This window comes from Lygodium microphyllum, chromosome 9 (genome assembly GCF_053477565.2).
Source record: "Lygodium microphyllum isolate KBCC chromosome 9, Lygodium_microphyllum_v1.1.10, whole genome shotgun sequence".
In the NCBI taxonomy this organism is placed as follows: domain Eukaryota; kingdom Viridiplantae; phylum Streptophyta; class Polypodiopsida; order Schizaeales; family Lygodiaceae; genus Lygodium; species Lygodium microphyllum.
This window is the reverse complement of record NC_141143.1, coordinates 30,822,621-30,849,187: the sequence shown is the minus strand read 5'-3', so window position 1 is coordinate 30,849,187 and position 26,567 is coordinate 30,822,621. Positions and strand designations below refer to the sequence as shown.

The 26,567-nt window shown below is 43.1% G+C and overlaps 1 protein-coding gene across 2 annotated transcripts; it reads right to left on the bottom strand.

The window, feature by feature from the left end:
* Nucleotides 1-201: 201 nt before the first annotated feature.
* LOC148030915 (uncharacterized) lies at nucleotides 202-25,673 on the bottom strand. 2 transcript variants are annotated; one of them, XM_087685636.1, is made up of 12 exons: nucleotides 25,489-25,673; nucleotides 24,103-24,258; nucleotides 23,626-23,747; nucleotides 23,484-23,538; nucleotides 23,235-23,309; nucleotides 22,973-23,066; nucleotides 22,813-22,876; nucleotides 1,516-1,577; nucleotides 1,363-1,429; nucleotides 1,231-1,278; nucleotides 954-1,071; nucleotides 202-859 (listed from the first exon to the last, which is right to left on the bottom strand). In XM_087685636.1, the coding sequence occupies exons 1-12, from the start codon at nucleotides 25,585-25,587 to the stop codon at nucleotides 752-754; spliced, it is 1,068 nt and encodes a 355-aa protein (XP_087541762.1). In that variant the 5' UTR covers nucleotides 25,588-25,673; the 3' UTR covers nucleotides 202-751. The 2 variants fall into 2 exon arrangements, with proteins under 2 accessions (XP_087541762.1, XP_087541763.1); XM_087685637.1 differs by having other exon boundaries at nucleotides 1,363-1,378.
* Between the last annotated feature and the right edge of the window lie 894 nt (nucleotides 25,674-26,567).

The window sequence follows — 26,567 nt, the reverse complement described above, 5'->3', positions numbered from 1 at the left end:
GCTTGATCCCACTTACAACACTTGGGCAAGTATTAGCTTTATTTGTAGAAATTTTTTGTTCATTAATAAAATAATTAATAGTCTCATAAAATTGTGAGTCTCTAAGTATACATGAAGTTTGACGCCTAGTGAAAAGAGTTTTGCCATGGTTTTGATTAACATTAAAATATTCAGAGGTTCCTACTTCTCTGAAAACGGTGCCAAAGGTACCTATGAAGATATATACTTTCTTGCTTATTTTCAACCCTTTTCACTCTCTAATAAACTACTATCTTGCGTTGATACCTTTCTCTAGGAGTTTTTTTCTCAATCACTACTTCTTTTGCCCTAAAATAACCAACTGATTAACTAATTTGCACGGGACATTCAGGGCTTGTGATAGCAAACCACACAGGCCTCAAAAGACATTAAACAGAGCCAAAGGTAGAACCAAATCCAAATATTTCATACATACAAGAATAGCTTGTCTGGTAAGATCTCAAAATATAAAATTCGTTCCCCTTTCAACGTTAAAAGACAACCTAACTCAACCTAGTCAACGTATGCTTCACTCTTCTCCGAGACATAAGCGAACTCAAAGGGTTGAAGCTCGGGAGCTCATACAGAGCTCTTTTGAAGATCAATTCTTGAGACCAGTAAACATGACATAGCCGTGCAATCAACAGCAGTCATTGCGACTATTCACGAACTTGGATTCCAGTCTTAGGCGCCTCCGTGCTTCAAGAAAACTACTTGTAGTCTGGCACGCCCATTATAGATTTCTGAACATAGCTTGCTCTTCTTCAGTTAAGATAATGGACTGTTCCTCAGGTGGGGCTTCAAAGTTGCTGTCAAAATTGGATGTATCATTTGGTGAAGCCTGCAGTGAGTTTTCCAGGATGATAAGTCTTTCAGTGATTTCAAGGTGTATTCCTTTTAGCAGTAGGTGCATCAAGTACTGGTAGACTCCTTACCAAAGGTTTTGGTTTCAGTGGAGCTGGTTCCTTCTTGCATATCAAATCTTCCCACTTCACGCTCGCAAACCAAGGGTGATTCTTAATCTCAGAGACTCCCTCTCTCAGGCAGCCAATTCTGCTTCACAGGGTTATTCATTAGCATAGTGAGCAAGTCACTGCTGGCTTCATCTAAAATGATGGAAAACTTCGTATTTTGCTTTGGTTCAGAGTAGAAACAAAAGATGCTTAAACCCGACAGACCACTTAGAGCTGGGTGTTTGGGGAGTTCAAAGACCTTTTTGTCAAGTCAGGTGTCAACAGCCTCTTCACAAGGTCCTTGGCACTACGGCACAAGACAGTCAACCACTACTCAGCTCTCGATCGGTTGGTGACAGACAAAAAGAAGTCGTGATAACATTTCTTATACCTCTTCGAAAAATGACCTGGAAAATTCAATTTGCCTTCCAGTATCTTCTGGTAAGTTCCATTAACATCTGATATAAGTTGGTCAAAACATGAGGCTCACACTCCATGACCAAAAGTATGCAGATAACCTTACGCAGATGCATAAAAACCTTACCATCATCATAAAAAGGAGGGTAACCAGCCAACATTTCATAAATAAGGACTCCAAATGTCCACCTGCATTCTTTACAATAGTTTAAACATCAAAAATATATTCTTCTCTTTTTCATGAATTAAGTTTGAATTAATGAATTGAAATATCTACAAAGGGCCTTCTTGTCAATCAAGAAGACTCAAAGGCAGGTAGAAAACAACACATAGAGCCATAAGGCTACAAATAACACAAGGGTACAATGACAAGAGAGGGGAATCACGAAGCGAGCACAACCAAGGTGGTGCCAATGATATCCATCCATGGAGCAATGACCTCTCTGAGGATCACAGCACCAAATATCATGGAACTAACTTGCCACAACAACAATCCTCGGACATGGTCCACATGACCATGGATAACTGAGGCCAAATCAAGAATAAATGCATTGTGTGTCCATTACATGTGCTGAAGACGAATCCAATGTAGAAAATGAAAGAGATGGGTATGCTCAGACCATAAAGTAGTCATGGGCAGCATTTAACCCGAAAACCCAAGAGCAAATGATTGTACGCTAACATATAACTGAAGTCCGTACTCCAGAAACGAAACCCCAAGCCTGTCTAGCAACTAAGAAAGAAATGAAAAGATAAGTAGTACTACAAAAGACAAGGGAGATCTTGCAACGGCACAACATATCCTTTATGGGGAGACCCCCAATAAGAAGCCTCCAATAAAAACTTTCCATTGGTAGGGAATTTAGACCTCTACAATGAAAGCAACCAATCATGCCATATCCCTTTCTTGTATCTGGGTCTATCAACCATGTTTTGGTAGTGGCTGCAGTACCACATGTATCGTTATGGCATCATTGCCTTGGGTACATGTCATTAAAGGGAATGAAAATACTTACCCATTTCCTTACTTCCATTGATGATTACTCACATAAGATCTAGGCATACCCCATAAAGCAAAAAATCGAAAGTCTTGGCTACATTCCAACGTTGGCTGGCTTTTGTTGAGAATCAGTTTTGGTATAGACTGAAATGCCTACAATTTGACAACGGGGGTGAGTATGTATCGAAAGCCTTTTAGCAATTTTGTGATGAGAGGGTACCGCCCCATACAACCCGCCCCAAAATTGTGGTGTTGAGCACATGAACAAGACCATTCAAGAGCGAGTCCATAGTATGCCTAGCCAAACAGGCTTACTACAACACTTTTGGGCTAAGGCAGTTACTGCTGTCATATATTTGATTAATCGAACCCCATGCACTGCTCTTGACTATCAAGTTGCTAAAGAGGTATGGTCTGGAAAACCTCCATCTTATGCTCATTTACATATCTTTGGTTATGAGGCTTTTTGCCATATTCCCAAGGACAATCACAATAGCTGGACCCTAAGTCTATGAAATGTATCTTTCTTAGTTATGGGCATGTACGTAAGATGGACTATCGCCTATGAAATTTGTAGGCTCGAAAGGTCATCCGCAATTATAATGTTGTTTTCTATGAGAAGAAAACATATAAGCAACCTGAGCAAATCATTGAGGTATGTAAGGTAATATTTTAAGAGGAGCATCCTACTATTGTACAGCTTGCTAGATAGCTTATGGCAACTGATGCTCCAATGGCACAGGACCATGATGTTAGACAAGATATACAAGCCCCACAAGTCTACTAGAGATAGACGATAGCCTGATCGATTTGCATCGTCCATGGATTATGTTATGGTGACAGATGCTAGTGAGTCTATTACCTATGATGAGGCTATACACAGAGATGATAGTCACTCTTGGGAGAGAGAAAAATCAACGTATAACTCACTGCAGAAAAATCATACGTGGAATTTCGTTTCTTTGCGTAATGGAAATTGTAACTTGCCATGTAAGTAGGTGTACAAGTTGAAGATTACCCCCGGACGCTATAAGAGTGGAGATAGCAACTCTTAGCTAAAAGCACACAATAGACAATAGAGAGAGTGAGAGCAATTGCAGCGGTCTTCCCTTGGCATAAAGCAATCCAAGAATTCTAGTACCCTGCAAGTAACAAAAAACACATTTTTCGTAACTTACCTTCACTTTAATCTTTATCTCGTACCCATATAGGAGAAATTGTATTCCCCTTCTGTCCTATTGAATTAACTGGTCCAAATCACATGGCACCACAATTCCCATCCTTTATCTAGAATATAATCTTCCAATGCCAGAGACGTTGGCGTCTTCAACTCCGTTTCAGACTGGAAAGGGATGTCCAGAGCTCCACTTGACCCACAAGCACCCTAGGAGTGAAACATCATTTCCGTGGTTGCCCTTTTCACCACTTGACCTTCGGCCTATAAATCGAGTAGTGCCCGCGGTGTGATCTTGGAGATGATCCACCCATGCAAAATATCATTTCCTTAATTAATCGAATTAAAGATCAAGCACAATCAAGGCAATCAACCTAATATCATATTCTAGAAAACATTCATTTATTCCCATGGCAACTTGTCATCATAGACCCTTGCCATGAACTTACCATCAATCACAAGCACTTGGAATAATCATCCAAACAACAACTAACAATGAGTTGAATTGTGAAAGCATTTAGGGTGTTGTTCGATCAATCAACAAAAACAATGGTATTCTTTTCCAAAGATTGCAAGAATAGTCGCAATAACCTTTCCATTGCATATATTGCTCTCCCCTTGGGATCAGGAGCGGTTCTATGTAAAATTTACTTAACACACCCTTCTTTCAGCTAAGGCATATGTTAAGGTTTCAAACACTGTACAAGACACAAGTTTTATTAATCACTTACATTGATCGATAACCCAGCCTACGTCACAGCTTGCCAATGTGACATGCATGGGTTGTGTGTACATCTGCTCAGGGCTGAAACTGCAAACTGAATATCTGGCCTTATGTTGCATATGTATGAATGTCAAACAAATCACTGTCATCATGCAAAGACAGCTTGAGTCCAGTCTCCATCGGTGTGCTAATTGGCTTGCAATCCTAAAAGCCAAATCTCTGAAGGAGTTTATCAATATATATGGACTCTGACAATCCAATGCCTCTAGCATCATGAATAAACTGAATGCCCAAACAAAAATGCAAAAGGCTCCAAATCTGACATTTCAAAAGTTTGCTACAATTTTTTTTTGAATGTTGAAATCCGATCAGCATGTGTCCTTGTGAGCAAAAGATCATCTATATAAAGACAAATGACCAACAAGGATTCCCCCTCTTTGCATACATAAAAAGTAGACTCTGACGGGCTGTTAATGAACCCTTGGCTGAGTAAAAAGGCATCAACTTTTACATACCGCGCTTGTTGAGCTTGTTTCAAACCATATAAAGACATTTTTGGCTTGCATAGGAAGTGTTCCGATGTTCAAATCTTTCAACTACAAAACCAATGGGCTGTCGTACACACCCTGAAGTTCCCTATGTAATAATGCAATTTTAATATCAAGCTAGTGCACAATCCAACCATAATGGGCAGCCAAAGCAATCAAACACCGAATGGTGGTCATATGGGATGTAAGAGCAAATGTCTCCTCATAATCAATGCCCTTCTTTTAGGCATATCCTTTTACCACAAGCCTGGATTTGTACATATCAATGGATCCATCCGCTTTTCTCTTCAGCTTATAGACCCATTTAGTACCAATGGCTATATGCTGCCATAACAGACTCCATTATAATAGCATGATCATGCAGACGTGCTTGTCTTCTAGTACGACCAGCAAGAGGAGCATCCAAATAACTGTCATTTAAAGTCTACAAGTACCATCTAGGCATTTGCCTAGCCTCTTGATTATGTATATACTCTTGATGAACCTCAAATTTACTATCTTGTTGAATATTTAGATCAGCCACCATAGGCTGAATTTCTGCACTACTTAATGGAGCAACTGGCTGAACATTTTGTTCATTTACTGAGGCTCCAACTATATCACCAAAAGAAATAGGCAACAACACTTCAAACACATCATTTGCAGCCTGATATGTGTCAAAACCAACAAGAGATAATTCTGATTTTTCATCAAAAATCCATCCCTATTGACAAAGACTTTCTTGGAAATAGGATCATACAATCTGTAGCCTTTGCTCTCACTATTGTACCCCACAAATATGCACTTGACAGCCTTGTTGTCCAACTTCTTTCTCTATACTTTGAGAATATGAGCATATGCAAGACACCCAAAAGTATGAAAATGGCCAACTGAAGGTTTCCAGCTATTCCAAGCCTCAAAAGACGACACATTTTTCAATGCCTTGGTAGAGCACTTATTCAAAACGTGGCAAGCACACATGACTGTTGTAAAGAAATACCCTAACATAGAAACACAAACAAAAACCATACAACAAAGCACAGACTGATAAAAGAACAAAGTTAGGGTTAGGGTAACTCAGAGACAATGAACACAGAAAATAAATGAAGTGATATGACTGCTGAATATACAATGCTCATACAGCAAACCCACTATGCAGTGAATGAATATTGAACCTCGAACTCCTGTATCTCAAGGATCAGGGCAAGGGTAATGAGCTGGAGAGTGTGTCATACTCCGAACGGATCGCGAATCACAACAAGCAACCTCCGGATATCGAATAACAGTAAACATAGCCTGTGTATGACTGGACCTAAAGCAAACGGCAGTCTAGAGAGAGTGTGTAAAGTAAACACAGGCTGTAGAGAGAGAAAAACAGCAAACGCATGCTGTGGAGAGACAAAATCTACAAACACGAGCAGTGGAGAGTGAAAGGTGAGAAGGATTGAAGCTTGCTTAAAAGAACTATGACAGGAGAGCAAGAGCAAGAAAGAGAGAGACACAAAATGGGAACTCCAACAATCACAATGTGTGACTGGGCTTCCTTTATTCAAACTATCACTAAAAGAATAAAGAGTAAAGTGACGGTGACGGGCACCTGCCACCTGCAATGTGTAGTGGCGGTTACTGTCGTTGTATTAATACATGAGCGGCTAGATAGAGGCGCCTTTACCCCCAACAACCTCCCACTTAAAGGCGAATCTGCCCCAATGAGGAGTGAAAGAAAAAGAAAAGACAGTACAATGTACACATGAACAACAAGATGAGGAAAAACGTCATTTCATCCAACGCCCATCAACCTCTCAAGGAAGGCAAAGCGCTCAATAGTGAGGCTTTTCGTGAGCAAATCTGAAAGATTTTCGTCAGTGGAGATCTTGACAAGGTCAACAGACTTGTCCTCCACAACCCCACATATGAAGTGATACCTCACCTCAATGTGTTTCATCTTCGTATGTAAGACCGGATTCTTGGCTAGCTGAATAGCACTCATAGAATCCGAATACAGCGTAGGTATAGCATCAATCCCAAGGTCATGAACCAAACGGCCTAACCATATAGCCTCCTTGCAGGCCTTGGTGGCTACAACATACTTGGCCTCAGTAATAGAGAGAGTCGTACACTTCTGAACCCGAGACATCCAAGAGACAGCATCTCCAACATAGGTAAATACATGGCCAGAAGTGAACTTCCTACTATCTGTATGTCTTGCATAATCAGAGTCTGTGTACAACTCTTGTATCCTGGCTGCCATAGCAAATACGCATATCTGCTGTGTCCTTCAGGTATCTCATGATATCCTTCACAGCATCCTAATGCTTCCTGCTAGGTGTAGCTATATAGCGTGCCACAACAACTGCAAATGTAATATTTGGACGAGTGGCTATCGTGGCATAAGGGATCTTGACCATCTCGGCCCTCTACTCATCTGTCTGCAAACAATCGGCTATGAGACCTTCGCATAAGAAGGTAATGGACAACCAATAGGCTTTACATCTTGCATGCGGAAACGCTCAAGGACTTTATGAATATACTCCCTCTATGAGAGGTAGAGTAGTTTCTGATGCCTATCGCGCTTAATGCACATACCAAGAATGTGAGAGACCTGTCCTAAATCCTTCATCTCAAAGCTCTTCTTCAGCTGAAATTTAAGAGCATCCAGCTCATCATGAACTTTCCCTATTATCAACATATCATCCACATAAAGTACCAAAATAAGCAATGAGCCATCATGAGCTTTCTTCTGTAAAGACACGGATCCATAACACTCATGTTATAGCCCTGTGACTGCATAAAGGCATCAAACTTATGATACCATTCCCTAGATGCTTGCTTCAAGCCATAAAGACTTTTCTTCAACTTGCACACTAGATACTCCTTGCCAAGTTCTGCAAAGCCCTTAGGCTGCTTCATGTAAATCTCATCATGCAAATCCCAATGCAAGAATGGAGTCTTGACATCCATCTGATACATGTTTAAGTCAAGCTGTACAACTAAGGCCAAAACCAAGCGTAGGGTGATCATCTTAACCAAAGGAAAAAAGACTTCATCAAAGTCAACTCCATGCTCCTGTTTAAAACCCTTAGCAACAAGTCTTGCCTTATAAGCCGGCTTGGGGTGTCCAAGGGTACTTTTCAGTTTGTACACCCATTTGCACGGCAAAGCCCTTAGAACTTGCACACTAGGTACTCCTTGCCAAGTTTTGCAAAGCCCTTAGGCTGCTTTATGTAAATCTCATCATGCAAATCCCCATGCAAAAATGCAGTCTTGACATCCATCTGATACATGTTCAAGTCAAGCTGTGCAACTAAGGCCAAAACCAAGCGTACGGTGATCATCTTAACCAAAGGAGAAAAGACTTTATCAAAGTCAACTCCATACTCCTGTTTAAAACCCTTAGCAACAAGTCTTGCCTTATAAGCCGGCTTGGAGTGTCCAAGGGTACTTTTCAGTTTGTACATCCATTTGCACGGCAAAGCCTTCTTACCCTTAGGCAATGCAACCAAATCCCAAATCATATTCTTATGCAAGGAGTCCATCTCAAGCTGTATAGTCCTCTTCCAAGAGTGACTGTCACCCCTACGCATAGCCTCATCATAGGTGAGAGGCTCTCCTACATCAGTAACCAAGACATAATGCATCGAGGGCTCAAATCTATCAAGGGGACATCTATCTCTAGTAGACCGTCTCACTACAGGCTCTGTTGCATTTCTAACATCCTATCCAACACCCTATCCATATGTACCAACTGCAGTTGCAGGCTATCCAACTAGCTATGCAGAAGCACCTGGCTCCTCTTGGAATATAGAGCCGTGTATCTCTACCACCTTCTCATGCTGCTTATGCATCTTGTCTTCATGGAAGACTACAGCATGGCTGCGGATGACTTTCCACGCTTGCGAATCCCAGAGGCAGTAATCCATCTCGCCTACATCTCCATAGCCAAGGAAAATGCATTTAACACTCTTAGGATCCAACTTACTACACTTGTTCTTGGACACGTGGCAGTATGCCTCACATCCAAAGACTCGTAGATGTGCATAAGACGAAGGTTTCCCAGTTCATATTTCCTCTGTAACCTGAAAATCCAAATCATTGGAAGGTGACCTATTTATGATATGCACAGTTGTACTGGCTACCTCAATCCAAAAGCTCTGTGATAGACCTATATGGCTAAGCATACTGTATACACACTTCTGGATGGTTCTATTTATCCACTCAGCCAAACCATTCCAGGGTGGAATATAGGGGGCGGTCAACTAACGCTTAATATCCTTTTCGTCACATAGCTGCTCAAAGGCACGTGACATATATTCTCCCCCATTGTCAGTCCTAAGGCATTTCAACCTATGCCTAGTCTTGTTTTCAACTAATGCAAGCCATCTCTGAAACACAACCAAGACATCGGATTTAAGCTTAATGAGATAAGTCCAGACTTTACGTGAAAAATCGTCAATAAATGTCACAAAATACTTTGCACCACCCATAGACTGACAGGGCATGAACCCACAAACATCCGAATGTACCATTGCCAAGGGCTCACTCATGCGTGTCCTACCAAACTTCTTATGTGTATTCCTAGTCTGTCTGCCATAAAGACAATGCTCACATGAATCAAAACATACATAGTCAAGGGACAGTAAGTACTGCAAACCAAAGAGCATTTTCATTCTCTTCAATGACATATGGCCCAAACGGACATGCCAAAGGGATACATGTGGGATGGAACCCACAGATAAAACATGATCAACAGAGAATCCATCAACTACAAGAGGATAGAGGTTGCCAGTCTTGGCACCTCTAGCAAGCACAAGTCTACCACGTGTGATCTTCCAAGCAGAATCCCTAAAAGAGACATGAAACCCAGCATCATCAAGTTGCCCTGCAGGCATAAGACTGCGTGTAAACACAAGTACATGACGTACATCCTGTAACAAAAAAGTTCTGCCAGTAGAGAACTGCAACTATACATCCCCAATACCAACAATAGCAAGTGACCTGTCATCACCCAAGCGAACTGAACCAGAGACAGTGCGGTAGGAGTGGAACCACTCACAGCATGGTGTAACATGAAATGAAGCATGGTGTAATATGGTGTCATCACAAGAACTAGCTGCAAGAATGTACTTCCCATCGGAATCCTCAGTTTGCATGACATTTATTTCCTTGATTTTCACACTAGATTTCGCAAGTACCATACTGCGATCGAATGACGTTTCCTATACTTTGTCTTTTCCCTTATCTTTGTGCTTCTCATTGCGCAACTCATGACACTGTGGGCGTATATAACCCTTCTTTCTGCAATGATGATATGTCACATTTGCATTTCTTCCACGAGACTTGCTGCGCGACTTAGACCTAGACATCTACAAGTCTCTGCCATGGTCATTCTTTCCATTACCATCTCTGCCTCTAACAGTCAAAGCATGCGACACACAAGACATCCAAGCTCTTACGGTTGATCTTTTCCTGCAAAAAAACACTCTCTACATCAGGCAAGTTCAAAATAGTAGCAAGAGTACATAAGGCAGTGCAGAATACATTCCATGACTCACTCAAAAGTCCCAAGCAAAAACAATGGAGTAACCTCATCATTGAAGGTAATGCCCTACAAAGTCAAGTTCTTGAGAATAGCATAGAACTAGCTCAAATGAGCAGACATCGTCATATTCTCCTTCATGCGGAGGTCCGTAAGTTGCTTCATCCAATACATTTGACTTACCGAACTTTTCTTGTCATAGAGGTTCTTGATCTTATCCCAAAGCTACCAAGCACTCTGTGCTTCCTCAACCACATTGTAATGCACCTGTTCAGTGAGAGACAAGATGAGAGTACACTTGCATAACTCATCAAGCTCCATCCATTCGTCATCAATCATAGTTTCAAGCTACTCTCCATACAACCTTAGTGGTTTTATCTGCAATTTCTGCACCAATACCTACCAAAATTGGCTCTTCCAATAGGCATAATTCGTACCATCAAGCTTAATGATGTTGAAGATAGCACTGTCAGTGGAAGAAGATGCCATACTATGTGCTGAAACAATGCAGACAATTCAAAACTGCTCACTGTTTTCTACTGTAAATAGCCAAAATACCACCAAAATCAAGGCAAAATGATCACGAATTGATAGCTAATGATACTGCCTGCCAAGTACCATCAAAAGTACATAAAATCAAGATGATTTAACATGAAAATTCCACTTCAGTCCATACATAAATGCTTGCTTTAATAGATTACAGCCAAGTACAATGAGAGCAAAACTGTAGGCAAAATAAATGCACCAAGTCAACCATTGACTGTCAAAGCATAACCAACATCAAGCAGGCATAAATCAACATGTGACAGTCATACGGACATCGAGCAAACACCCAAGCATGTCAAATGAATCCGTCAGTAAGCCGACACACCCCCTGTGTAATAGGGCAAAGTGTACACAACACTGGCAAGACCCAACACAAATAGGTGTATATTCAGAGAGTGCAAAGCCCAAATGAGCCCAAGTACATCTGTGAGAACCACGGCATATCAACCATGTAACATCCAAGTGAAGATCCCAGTCTCAAGTATCCAAATGCTCAAGTAGCATAAATCCACTTGCTCTGTCTGTCAAGTGTATCAAGATGCTCCCACTGGCACAAAAGCCGTAAATGTCAAGCAAAAAAGCTCAAACAAAGCATCTGAGAGTGCACTAGTGACAAGTGTCCAAGATCAAGCATCAATGAGACATCCTGAGCATATAGGCTCTGTAGCATCGATGCATAGTATCCATAGACATAAAGTACATCCAAACTATAACTCTGGCAAGCCAAGAAATAGCCAAGGTAAAATTTGAGCAATCAAATGTCAAGCCCAAGTAAGCCGCAGTAGCAATTAACTCCAAGACAATGTAAGTAGAATATATAGAGATGGCATAAGCTAAGCATGTCAAGACCAGTCAGACATAAACAAAGTACATGCCATAAGTACATCAAAGATGGAGATCCAAATGCTATGCGAAGCGAGCTCAAGCTCAACCAATGATCCGAGAGCAAATCCAAGCTCTATGTCAATCCCAGAGAGTCACTACATCAATGTATACATCCAAGACATAGCCCGAATCCAATAGGCATATCCAAACATAAGCAAATGAGCTTCAGCCCTGAATATTCCAACATCAAATAAATGTCCAAAACTGAGCAAACAGTGGCTCAATCCAAGCTCAAAACCATAGGCATACTTTCCCATATATATAGGCACTGACCGGGCATAATACGGCATCAAATGACCATGTAGCATAAGCATAAAATGTAATGATAGGGAGCTGCCCTGTTTTGGGCTGCCTGTGGACTATGTAAAACAGTCAATGGCTGAGCAAATTCAGCCCCAAAAGCATCTCACATCATAGACATACATTCCCTAGCATTCGGGGAGCATTCGGGACCAACCAGGCAACCAATGTCAATGCCAAAGTGGTCCAGACATAAAATGCTAATGTACACTGCTGTGGGCTGCCTGTAAACTATGTATAACAGTCCCAAACCTGAAGTAAATCACATCAATGCTCAATGCCAGGGCTCGCGATCAAATGCCAAGCATAAACCAAGTGTATAGTGCCCAAATGAGACTATCAATGATTGGGATGAGCTGTCCAGGGGCTGCTATGAACTGGCGCAAATTCACACTGATTTGCTTGGGTTGCTGCTCACGTTTTTGGGCTCTGGCTCAAGGTGGTAGGTGTTAGAGGTAGAGTCATCCCCTGGACAAGCTGTGTTAGGGTTTCTGCATAGTTAGGGTTTGATTCAACAATATACAGCATACGGCAGAGTGCAGAAGACATGTCAGCAGCGTACAAACAGCGCAGGATGCCACATCAATAGTACGGCAGGATGCCACATGGTGCTGGTACAATCGGACAGCAGTTTTACTGCAGTCCTGGTGCTGGGCATTCTTTATTTCTTGGCTATTTATAGTCAGGTTGTGGCACACTCTGATTCATTATTCAAATTCTGATTTTGAGATATGTTGGCTGAGACAAACTGTGCTCAGGAGGTCATCAAGTCGGAGACACACACAGATATTTCCTCTACCCCTGTGTACATTTCTGCACTCGTATACAGCATACTACACTGCAGATTTTCTGCTTTACACCGTCTCCTTTTCTCTCTCTCTCTCTTCTCTGTGTTTAGTGGCTGAACACTTCACACATGCCTGTGATATTCTGGCACCAACGCTGGCTCACATCTTTAATAGGGCAGTTTGTGAGGGATTTCCAACCTGTTGGTCAGACCATGTTATTGTGCCGCTCTTTAAGAGTGGAGACCCCGCGCTACCTAGTAACTACCGAACTATCATGATTGGACACATGCTGGCCAAGATATATGGCTCTATCTTGGAACAAGCATTGAGTGAATGAACCGAGATGCATGGCCTGAGGTCAAAAGGCCAGGCTGGCTTCAAGAGGGGATATACAATTCTAGACCATATCTTTACGTTGAGGGCAATCATTGAAGAAGGCAAGGCATTCAAGAAAAAGATCTATTGCTGTTTTGTGGACTTTCGCAAGGCCTTTGACACAATGCCACGTGCTAGACTCATGAGAAGAATGTAAAACATTGATGTGCCCGTAGAGATACAATGGAGTATCTATGCCCTGTATGAGACAGTGACAGGTAGAGTACGAACACCTGAGGGCATCTCAGATATAGTCAATAGCACCATTGGGGTGAAACAAGGCTGTCCACTTTCACCGACACTTTTTGGGCTGTATATAGATGAAATTTCAGAATATGTGGATAGGACTGGTGGGGCCGGAGCCAACCTGGCTGGAGTGCTGATACCATTACTGCTTTATGCCGATGATATTGTACTTATATCTAACTCACCTGAGGGACTAAATAGACACTTGGATGCATTATCAGCTTTTTGGAGAGATAGAGATCTTAAGGTGAACCTTGGGAAAACTAAAGTTATGGTATTTAACACTTCAGCTGCTTGGGTGACAAGAGCTGAGCACCAGTTTACTTTTGATGGAGAGCCAGTGGAGATGGTTAGGCAGTATGTCTATTCGGGGGTCACATTGAAGGGACTACAGTTCTCTTGGAGAGAGACATCATAGGCTCATTTGGCAAAAGCATATGCAGCCTTAGGTGCATTGGAGAGGCAATGTGCTCACATACAATTTCATGAGCCGCGCACCAAACTGTGGCTTTTTGACACCCTGGTTACACCCACGCTCCTATATGGGGCAGCTACTTGGGGTCCGAGTCTCTTTCACACGAGGAGACAACCTTTGGGAGACCATGCTGGACCAGGGAAGGAATACTATGACGGATGGGAGCATATGGAAAGACCACTGGTCATGATGATCTCACGCATGATACGAGCGAAGAGCTCGACCCTACATGAGATTATCAGAGCTGAGTTGGGAGCATCACCCATGGTGGCTAAGGCCTTGGTCCAGGCAGTGACTTTCATACATAGACTATGGGAGCTCCCCCAAGATAGATACCCATGGCTAGCCCTGGCCTCTTCTAGACAACTAGTAGCAGACGGTGACAGACACTATTGGTATGCTCAGATGAGTACATGGATGAGTCTACATGGGCTGCAGATTGACAGATTACCCCCCTTTGACTATAGCCTGGATTGCCCTACACTTGACCTAAGCCAATCAAAGCTAAACCATGTGATCAGAGCAGACATACTGAAGTTAGATACGGAGAAGACCTGGATCCAAACCCCCTCCCCCCATGGCACAAGGATGGCACACTACCAAACACACTTCCTTCAGGTATCTGAGGATGGTTTCATCACCCGACCCAATTACATGGACACACAGCTGCCTCATGGACTACGCACAATTATTGGTCAGATCCGCACCTCATCCCACCACCTGAGGATTGAGACAAGCAAATGGGAGGGTATACAGACAGAAGAACGCATATGCCCACTATGCAACAGAGAGCCAGAGACAGAGGAACACTACATCTGCCGATGCACTACATATTATGACATACGAGGTAGATACCACTGTCTGTTTCGAGAGGGTTTTGGACCCTTGAGACGGATCATGCAATTTGAGGATCAGAGATGCTTGGGATTTTTCCTCTTGGAGCTCCAGAGGCGCACAACAACAATTCTACGGAGTAGGAGACCCCCACAGCTCGGCTCACATAGACAGAGAGGAGTCACTGACTTTTTCACTGATACAAAACTGAGTATGGCAGATACCACTACTACTGCCACACAGCCTACAGGAGTACATCATCATTGGACCTCATCTTCTGTAGGTGTCCCTTTGGATAGAGCAGTGGCACTTAGCCGGTCTAGGCGCCCACGTCCACCCGGACGAAGGCCTAGACATCCACACCACAGACAAATTAAAGCCATCATTGAGCGCTACAGGAGACAGATGCCGAGATGCCTTAGCCATGTAGAGATACACCTCCCTAGAGAACAGACATATCATTGATGGAGAGTTTTCCTTTCTCTACTCTCACTTTCAGATCACTGACATGTTTCCCTTTTTATAGGACACTATTTCATTCTTTTTCAGTCTTATAGGCATGTTTTTCATCTTTTCTCGTTCCAGATGAGAAACACACCATCATTGTATGTACTGCTTTGGTCTCATAGGCCACATTGGCCTTTTAGTGACGTTAATATACTCTCTCTCTCTCTCTCTCTCTCTCTCTCTCTCTCTCTCTCTCTCTCTCTCTCTCTCTCTCTCTCTCTCTCTCTCTCTCTCTCTCTTAGTCTTTGTCCTACGCTTCCGCATCGCTGCACTCTGACATGGTATCAGAGCGGTGAAGATGGACTGACTGAGGGCTGAACCTATCTGAAGAGGAGATTTCAGCGCGACACAAGGCTGCGTTTCCAGGATTCGAGGGTGAGCGGGAGGGCTGCGCATCGGATCAAGGCTGAAGCGAGCGTGGGCGTGCGGGAAAGGAGTCTAGTCGGTGAATTTGCTACAGGTTATTACTGTTTGAAGGGGAGGAAGGCTGTGTTTTAGGTCTTCCATTGCAGATTTTACCTTTTCATCACCTCCGGCGGGTGAAGAAGGTATGGGCAGAGACGGAAACAGCCCTACCAGGCTGCATTTACACAATCAGAGGGGGTTGCTTTTGCGTTTGTGCAGGCCTTGTAGGTGAACACGTCTACAGAGGCTGATTTGTAGTTCCAGGCGATCATGGAGAGGAAGGTGCCTATCCTACCGGCTCTTCCATCGGATCAGAAGCTTGATAGTGACAATTACCGCATCTGGCAGGTAATGATGTTAGCCATTTTGGAGTCTTATGATTTGGAGGAGCTTGTGTTGGAGGAAATCAACCAGCCCTCGGTGCTAGATGAGTCCAAACTCTCTTCCAGTGCTCGTGCGGAGTTGACCAAGGCCCAATCTCATTGGGACAAACTGAATGCCAGGATTCGTTCTTTTCTTTTTGTCTTGCACTACAACCGTGATAGCTCACATTGAGCACTTGTCGATGGCTCAAGAGATATAGTTGGAGCTCGACCAAATGTACAATCGGATGACCTTGATGAAGAGGGTTTCTTTAGAGGTGCAGATGCGGACCTTGTACGTGAATAAGTCTTCTTCGCTTCGAGAACACATCAACAAGCTTCGGCAGCTTTAGATGCAGGTTCAAAATGCGGGGAAACCTATTTCCTCCGAAGACATGGCGAGATCTTTACTGTCCCAGTTGCCGCCACAATTCGGTACTTTTTATTCCACCCTTATTCCTTCAGGGCGAGAGTCGACTCTGCAGTGGGAAGAGTTGGTTCCTATGGTCTTGGACCAAGAGGAACAATTGAAGGGACAGAAAGCTTCCAAATCGGAGGCATTGGTTAGTCAAGGCTCTCAGAAGAAGGAGAAGGGCCAAAAGAAGAAGGAGGAGGACAACAAATGCAAGAAGGACAAGGAGAAGGAATCGACTTGCCATATTTGTGGTAAGACCGGTCATTGGAAGAAGGATTGCCCGGACAAAGACAATAAGGACACCAAGAAGGACACGAAGGATTTTGGAGCGGTGGCTACACCCTCATCAGCTACTTTTCTACACTTAGTAGTCATTGAGGACTCTACATCGAAGAACTTTGATGCTGCGATAACAGCTCCCCAGGCTCGAGAGTGGATTGTGGACAGTGGTGCCTCATGGCAGATGACTCCTTCCGATGGTGTTGCCCATTTGCGACCTTCGAGTGGGCAGATTCTCATTGGAGACAACTCTTCTGTGTCTATTGTTGCACGGGGTGAGATGCAGCTTATTCCAGATGGATGTGGTGGTATCCACACTTCTAAGGTGTTGCATGTGCCAAGCTTGGGATATCATTTGCTTTTAGTCCATAAGATTTGTGCTCTTGGCCTCTTGGTGGAGTTTGACAGTGACATTGTTTGAGTCCTTGATCATGGATCAAGGAAGGTACTCTTTGCAAGGTATGAGAAGGATGGCATCTACAAATTGAAGTCTTCCACAGCTCTTACCTCTCAAACACAGTCCGAGCTATGGCATGCTCGGTTTGGCCACTTAAACTATGAGTACTTTCGAAAGGCGTCACGAGAATCGTTTGTCCGAGGTTTGCCAAATATAGTGGTGAGCCATCAGCCACGTGTCTCCTGCATTCGTGGAAATTGCATTGGGATGTGATTCCCGATAAAGCTTCGAGGCGGGCTACTTTACCCATGGAGCTTGTATCTACGGATCTTTGTGGCCCGATGAGGACCGAGTCCCTAAAGGGGAGCTTGTACTTCATGTTGATCATAGATGACTACAGCAGGATGACTTGGGCCTATTTCTTGACTTTAAAGTCGGAGGCTTTCTCTCACTTCAAGGATTGGCTTCTCTTTGGGGAGAACCATTCTAGCCGGCGACTGAAGACCTTGCATTCAGACAAGGGAGGTGAATTTATGTCTAATGAGTTTGCTCGTTTTTATGCAAATAGGGGCATTCACCAGGAGTTTGCTAACACCAACACTCCCCAAGAGAATGGCATTTTGAAGCGGAAGAACCGAAGTGTGATCGAGATGGCGCGCACCATGATGGAGCACCGACAGACACCTCAGTTTCTGTGGGCCAAGACAATGGCTACCATAGTTCACATCCTCAATCGATCTCCAACTTCGGCCGTTGACATAATGACACCTTTTGAGGCTTACTTCAGGACTAAGCCTAATGTCTCTTATTTCAGGATCTTTGGGTGTGACGCTTATGTGCACATTCCGAAGACGTAGCGTGGCAAGTTCGAGACGGCTTCCCAACGACAAGTTTTTGTTGGCTACAGCTCCCAATCCCAAGGTTATCGTCTGTTTGATCCCATCAAGCGGGATGTCTACATGAGCCAAGATGTGCGGTTCGTGGAAGTTCCGGCCACAGAGGGGGGTGAGGAGCACCCCGTTCTTGGAGATCCAAGGGAGAGTTGGACTCCCGAGACAGTTCGTTTGGAGCCAGAGTCTTTTGATAGAGATTCTTCTTTTGATTCAGAGTCTTCACTTCCACCGGCCACCCCAAAGGAGCTTCCTCCAGTGGATGTTCCTGAGTCTTCAACAAATGGAGAGCAACGGGGAGAGGTCTAGCATCCTCCTCGTTAGGCCCGTGACACCCTCCGAGATTCAAGGATCGAGGGGGTCCCTGAGGAGCGGGAACCGCAGGATGGACCGCGGAGGTCACGAAGGAACCAAGCACATTCTACGGAGCTTGTTTGCTCCAACTATTGTTTGCTGACCCATATTATGCAGGATCATGAACCCACTTCAATAAAGGAGGCTTTGCAGTCTGATCATTGGCGGAAGGCTATGGAAGCCGAGTTGGAGGCTATTGAGAGAAATGACACTTGGTCTCTTGTGCCTTGTCCCTCTCACAAGAAGATGATTAGTGTCAAGTGGGTCTTCCAAACCAAGTACCTTAGCGATGGTTCTTTGAACAAGCACAAGGCTCGCCTTGTTGCTAAAGGTTTTGCTCAATGCCCAGGCACTGATTTCCATGATACTTTTGACCCCACTGCTCGTATGGAGACTATTCGAGCTGTTCTTGCCTTGGCTGGCTATAGGAGATGGCCTGTCTATCAGTTGGATGTGAAGTCGGCCTTTTTGAATGGTGACTTGCAGGAGGACATCTACGTTGAGCAACCTCCTAGCTTTGGATCCTCGGATGGAAAATTTTACAAGTTGAAGAAGGCCTTGTATGGCCTCAAGGAGGCTCCGCATGCATGGAACGAGAAGATTGACTCGTTTCTTCAATCGAAGTTGGGATATCGGCGGTCCCAGGCTGATCCGGAGCTTTATGTGCACACTTCCAAGGTTGGTCGTCTGTTGTTTGTGTTGTATGTTGATGATTTGATTCTGACAGGGAATCATGCCCAGAAGGTCAATGAGACCAAGACAGCTTTACATCAGACATTCGAGATGACGGATTTGGGGCTTTTTCATTTCTTCTTGGGTCACAAGATTTATCAGTCTCAGAGGGGGGTTTTCATCTCTCAACAAAGGTACATTCAGAAGCTCTTGGTGACTTTTGAGATGGAGACTTGTCGGCCCATTACTACTATGGATCCAAACTGGAAGGCCATTTCACACTCAGATTCTCCTTGACGGATACTTCCCACTACCGTCAGTTGATTGGGTCATTGATTTGGCTTCTCGACACTCGTGTTGACTTTGTTTTGCTGTGGGTCTTTTGGCGGGGATCATGAGTGAACCCAAATAGGTGCATTGGCAAGCTGCCCTGAGGATTCTTCAGTATTTGAGGGACACCTCTGACTTAGGGATTTCTTATCTAGCAGGTTCAGATGCTTCAGATCTAGTTCTTGCAAGTTGGTGTGACTCGGATTGGGCTGGCGATGTGAACCACCGACAATCTACTACAGGCTTCTATTTCACCTTGGGTACAGGTGTTATCTCTTGGAGTAGCAAGAAGCAGCCCACGGTAGCCCTTTCTTCTACTGAGGCGGAGTATGGGGTTGCGTCTTCCACCACGTGTGAGGTTGTGTGGCTTCGGAAATTGTTGGAGGAGCTTGGCTTCCCCCAGACTCATCCTACTCTTCTATGGTGCGACAATGAGAGTTGCATTGCCTTGGTGCGGAATCTTGTATTCCATGCCCAGGCGAAGCACATTGATATCCAGTATCACTTCATTTGGGAGAAGCTTCTGGATCAGACCATTGATGTGGAGTACTGCAAGACCAAAGATAATCTTGCAGATTTGTTCACGAAGGCGCTTTCCCAAGCTCTTCTTCGGCAGCATTCCAGATCCCTCAATCTGATGCCTGATCCAAGATCTAAGAGGGGGTGTTAGAGGTAGAGTCAACCCCTGGACAGGCTATGTTAGGGTTTCTACACATTTAGGGTTTAATTCAACAATATACAGCATACGGCAAAGTGCAAATGACACGTTAGCAGCATACGGACAGCGCAGGATACCACATCAGCAATATGGCAGGATGCCACGTAGCACTAATACAGTCGGACAACAGTTTTACTGCAATCGGCTGCATTTAATGCAGTCAACCTGGTGCTGGGTATCCTTTATTTCTTGGCTATTTATAGTCACGTTGTGGCACACTCTGATTCATTATTTAGATTCTGGTCTTGAGATCTGTTGGCTGAGACAAACTGTGCTCTGTGCTCGGGCTGACGAAGATCGAGGTCATCAAGTCGGAGATACACACAGATATTTCCTTTGCCCTCGTGTATATTTCTGCACTCTTATATAGCATACTACACTGCAGATTTTCTATGTTTACACTGTCTCATTTTCTCTCTCCTCTCTGTGTTCACTCTCTCTAAGTCTTTGTCCTACGCTTCCACATCGCTACACTCTGACAGTAGGAAGCTCAAGGGGGTGCCAAAGAAGACACACAACAAGCCTCAAGTAGCCACAAGAGGTCTATGATGAGATATGAAGCACAGGAGCATGAGAGCTTCAATGATGCTGCTCCCTTTCTCTTCTGAGACCTGTAGACCTGTGAACTCAATGAAACCTTGAAATAAATGAAGAAATACCTTTGATGCAATGGCTTGAGGGTGCCCAAAGGGGCCGGGTAGGTACTCGGAAAGCTGAGGAGTGACAGGAGCTCGAGAGAGTCAGCTATGGCTACCAAGAAGGAGACCCAATGAGTGTAGGTAATCAATAGAAAGCTGAAGGAGTCACGAACCAAGCTCGAGTAGTCATAAATCCATACTCTGATACCAGTTGAAAGGTGAGAAAGATCGAAGCTTGCTTGAAAGAGCTATGGCAGGAGAGCAAGAGTAAGAAAGAGAGACACAAAATGGAAACTCCAACAATCACAATTTGTGACTGGGCCTTCCTTTATTCAAACTACAAATCTCGAGGGCTGAAAATAACCCTAAGGTGGAAGATGAAGATTACTCTCATGATTTAGGGGACCTCAGCGCGCTCACTAACACCCTCAGTTCTCATGAGACAAGGCATGCTGAGAGGCATAGAGAATTGATGGAAGGCATTGGTCATATGAAGACCACTATGGACACCCTTGCTACCCAACTCACTAAGTGGATGGAATTCCAAATGAAAGGAAAGGAACATGAGGATAGATCTGGTATGCATGGCCCATCAGTGAATGCAGCAAATATGAACTCCCAAGGCATTTTGGGGAGAGTGGCCATCCCTAACAGCACTTTTGAACAGGGAGAGCCTTCACATAGACAAGAGGAGCCCATGAACAATGCAATGAGGGAAAATTTTCAGTCATCACAAGAATAATGCCATAAAATAATGCAAGTGGCCAACCTAATCAGAAAACTGCCAACTACACCACAAATGAATAAAATAATCAGCAAATAATCCTCCAGCTGCCACGTGGCATCATCGCGTGCCTAATAAACTGCCCGTACACTATGCCTACTAAAAATGACCACTGACTGACATGAATAATGAATAATGCCCCCCGAGAGTACCTCCGAGAGAACTAATTGCACCAATGGTGACCTGAGAAATGCTAGTCTAGGGATGACTAATCTCTAACATGAATGACTATGGAGGAGGGAGCTTGAATATATAGGTAAAAAATATGCCATAAATATGATCAAGTTGGCCAACATTAAATGCTGTTCAGCCAGCAATAAATGCCAAAATCACCATAATAATGACACATTAAAATTTACTTGGCCCACTACTGCACATAGTTGTGTGTTTTACTCTCTATGTTTGCCCTAGCATTTCCTTACAAAAATGACATGCATCTAGACTTCATGCATGACTAATATGATTGTATGGTGGGCAAGTCAACTTGGACAAGTGATACATAGATAGTGATCCAAGCTAGGCACAGTATGAGTTCAAAGGAGTCTTGGGTGACGCCACTAATAGGGGCCAACCATCCAGTTGTCTTTGTTGGAATTAGCAAAATTAATGGGGAGACCATTTGCCACTCGTGAAGAATATCACTTTCACCGGCACGCAAAGATGACAAGCTCTCTCTGTTTGAGGTTCTTTAAACCATCAAATGAGTCTCAACAACCACTCTAAAATGCACTCCACAATTCATGTTGGTTTGCTTTCACAAATCATCACCTCAGTCGTGTTGTGTCCTTTGATAGTAGATACTAGAGCCCAAGCTAGTATATGATTCTCATGTCCAACTTGTGTGGAACCCAAACATATCCTCTTGCACCATGACAAACAGGGCATCTATCCTCATATGCATGTTAAAAAAAGTGGTTTGGCCCACAATACTGAAGCTTCTTTAAATATAAGGATTATGAGTTTAGCAGTAGGCCCCTTGGCATCAATTCTCTCAGATGGACCAACCTTCTTCTACACACACACACACACACACACACACACACACACACACACTTGATCCCTTGATTTGCAAATGCCAAACACTTCTTAATTCAGTGGTTCACATGTATCTCTATAATGACACATCCAAAAGCCAACATGCAATCTAAAAGCATAACTTAAATGCTACATGAATATTGCTGGGTACTCCAGTGTGAAGGTGTGAAATGCTTATCATCACTGTTCAAATGAATTAAATAACCATACAATATTAGATGTTCTCACCAATCAACTGGTTTTCCATGTCCTTTGTTTAAAAGCATTTCTGGTGCTAGGTAATCAGGTGTCCCTGCAAGTATACACAAAGAACTACATATTGCAAACCAATACAATGTTATAGAAATGTTAGACCAGCTTCACTACCAATACATAGCACCAATCATACCACATAATGTGAATGTTCGATGATCGATTCTCTTTGCAAACCCAAAGTCAGCAACCTTTAAATATCCCCGTTCATCTAAAAGAAGATTCTCAGGCTGTAGGTTTTTCAGCAGCAGAATTCACAACAAAACAATAAGAGAAAACATTGAACAAAATTACAATGGGTTTCAGGAAAATTTACTAGAAATTGTAGCTAACTTTTGCACATCTTGCAACCTGATTTAGCACACAAGGACATATGAATTATATCGAGCTGATGATACCTTCAAATCCCTGTAGATTATATCCATGCTATGGATATACTCAAATGCAAGGAGCACTTGTGCTGCATAAAAAAGCTGGAAAATTCGTCTATTACCACCTTGAATGCATGATTAGTGATTGCAACCAAACAGCAAAGAGAGACGGTTCTTTTTATATAACTGATGATTAGGGTGGTCTCAAAAGCACCCTGAGAACATGGATTTCATAATTCCTTCTCATGATCCAGATGTGTATAAGGAATCACATACAGCAGCCTTCTCATCAAGCTTTCCTTTCGCTCTCAAATAACCAAAGAAGTCTCCTCTGGAACAAGAAAACGAGACAGAGTGGCATTTGAGAAAAACACAGGTTAAAATCATAATGGTCAAATGTAAAACACCATAAACTTACCCACTGATGTACTCCATGACCAAATGTACACACTTGTTATCTTGACAATACCCAAGTAAGTTCACAATGAAAGGTGAATCAATCTTCTGGAGAGTATCCTTCTCCGCTTTTACATGAGCAACCTGTGGGGAGAAGCTTCAAAAAGGAGCACTTTTCGATCAGACACACAGTCTTGATTCTCCTGGCTGACTGATCATTAAGCAGAATCTTATAGAACCATCACCCCTGACGATTACATAACCTCCCCAAAGTCTATAAGCAGGAAACCCAACAGAGGCTCAAAGAGACAAACAAGTTTGTCTCACATTTGCAATCAGAAATTAGCCCGAGGATACAATCTACATGCTGACTAATTAATCATAAAACAGATGCAAGCCACTGCATGGATGTGAGGTAGCTTTGGCCAAACATTGGTATGAACTAGGGTGAACTTTACCTACAGTTTCTTCCAAAGGCCTCCATCCTAGAGGTACATACCTGCTTGGTTTTCAAGATGCAAGCTTTAGAAAGTGACTTCACTGCACAGACTTGGTTTGTCTTGATATGCCTGGCAACTGAAACACGCCCAAAGCTACCAGCTCCAAGTATTTGCCCCAGTTCAAAGTCCTCAATACTACAATTATCAAACCATACCTGAAAGAGGTTTCAATTACCTGCTCTGAGTTTTTTACACAATCAGTCTTTGAATTTATAACTGTATGCACCTACCTTAGCCTTATTAAACACAGTTTACCTCTTTGAAAAGTACAGGTCTGAATTGTTATTATGCTGAAAATGTTCTTTAGAAGTATGTTATTTGAGTTTAGCAGCTCAAGTACTCTACACTTTTCACATATAGGGACTTTTTTATGGAGCTCAAGGCATCTTTTTATCATTATTGTTCATTATGTAGTTCAAAGAATTGATCTGATCTGTTTTTGCCAGTTTTCATTGGATGCTATGTTAAAAGCTGAAATTTTTGCTCACAGGCATGTGCCATTTTCGTGCTCATAGGCTGATATGGTGATGTGCTGTAACCCAGAAGCATGAACCCTATCAGCATTAAGCATAGAACCTCGTGTCCATTGGTGCTCAAATGCTCATGTCAGTAAACATAAAACCTGTTTGAAAATACAGCCCTCCACTCTACTCGTAACTAGTTAATAATCAACAGTCTATGTACTTCAGCTCCACCAATACCTATAAAAATGGGCGGACAATCGATGATTCTCCTCCACATTTAAGCTCAAAAGTCTAAGCCTCTAGAGGTCAGCATCCACTTCTGCCAATCCAAGCAAGCGTTGGTAGTTTCTTGCTTCCCCTGTGGGTGAAGCATCCCAGATTTTATTCCAGCATTAGTCTGTATTCAATGCTATCCCATGCATCATGCCGAAATGAAGTAAAGATTTCCAATGTCTTAATGAGTTGGCCAAAACGAGAACGTCCAGTGCCCAAGATTCCACATATTCTAAAGCTGTTTTTGTGCCTAGACCAACAAGATGAAAAGATACATTCTTTTCGGAACACTGTGAAGGCATCCATAATCCCATAAGACCTCTATAACACAAAATTCTGAAGACAGTGGCCGTTTCAACATCCATCATTCAGGAAACGCACATTTTCATTCCCGTGGGAGAATCCAAAATCCTGAAAGAATACTGCAGCACGTGCCAAATATGAACATGTACGTCATCCAAGGTGTCACTTTTTTCCTCATTCAACATTCTGCTTCTCGTATGCATGCTAGGTGGCACAGTGATGTACGAGGCCGAACCAGCGTTGATAGGACTCAGGACGGGAGACGATCCGAATGGAGATTTCATTCCATGCAGAGAACGGACTTCATATGTTGGAACGGAACAAAGTTTACTGTTGAGGGTAAACCTTGGGAGGTCTTGGAGGACGTGGAGCAGCAGGTGGATCCGGAGGCGAAGACGCAACCCCCATCACCTTCTTTGTGAGCATCCGGACAAGCATCGCCATGGCTGGTAACTTATTGTTAAGTCAGCCTGATGATATTGAACTGTACACGAATCGGGCGAAGGGGGAGAGAGAGAGAGAGAGAGAGAGAGAGAGAGAGAGAGAGAAAATTTGAAAAGGTGTCTCTCCGCCGGAAGGTTCACACGATGGAAAACAATCTCACATTTTGCTGCTCCCAGCCTACGGGTAAGGTTGTTTACAAGCTCCGCCGAAGGAAAGGGAGGAGGTTGTTTACGTGTAATTTTCCTTTTTTAAACAAGGTAATGTGATCAGAAGGGCCTCTCGGCTAGGTTAAAATACTTAAATGGAACAAAAGGACTTGGAAAAATATGATAAGTAGATGAAAATTTTAGGTTAAAAATACATTAAAGCTTTAATATGACTAGGACAAAATGCATTTAACATGCATTCATGTAAGTAATGTGTGTTTGCATGTGCATATGCATGCACCCATTCACTTGCATTTGTGCAATGTGTGTGTGTATATGTGTGTGTCAATGCATGTGCAAGCATATGCACACATATATTCATGTGTGTATACATGTGCACGAGCATGTTGTCATGTCACTACACGCATACCGTGTAAAAAAATCTAGAGTGTGGTTTTCTTATTGATTTAGAGACCCAATGTCATTTTAGACATTAGTGTAAGTGTCCATGGTTCAAAAATATTAGATTTTTGGACAAGTTTTAGCCAATTTTTGATCTTTTAGATATTATCTCTGGTAAAAAATCCATAAAACTATAGACAACTTCTAGATTAGGATAACATGTAAAAGAAAGCATGTAGCTTTCAGCCAATTTGAGGGGATTTTATGTAAAAAGAGAGACTGGCAAAATTGCACGACGCACGATCGTTGTTTTCAAGCAATGAACAACACTCCAAAGTGGAAGATGAAGAAGAAGTGATCTCCATCTATCTTATCCCGTTTTCTTGCCAAACCCCTATGGTGACCTTCAACCCTACGCATTGTGACAACGCA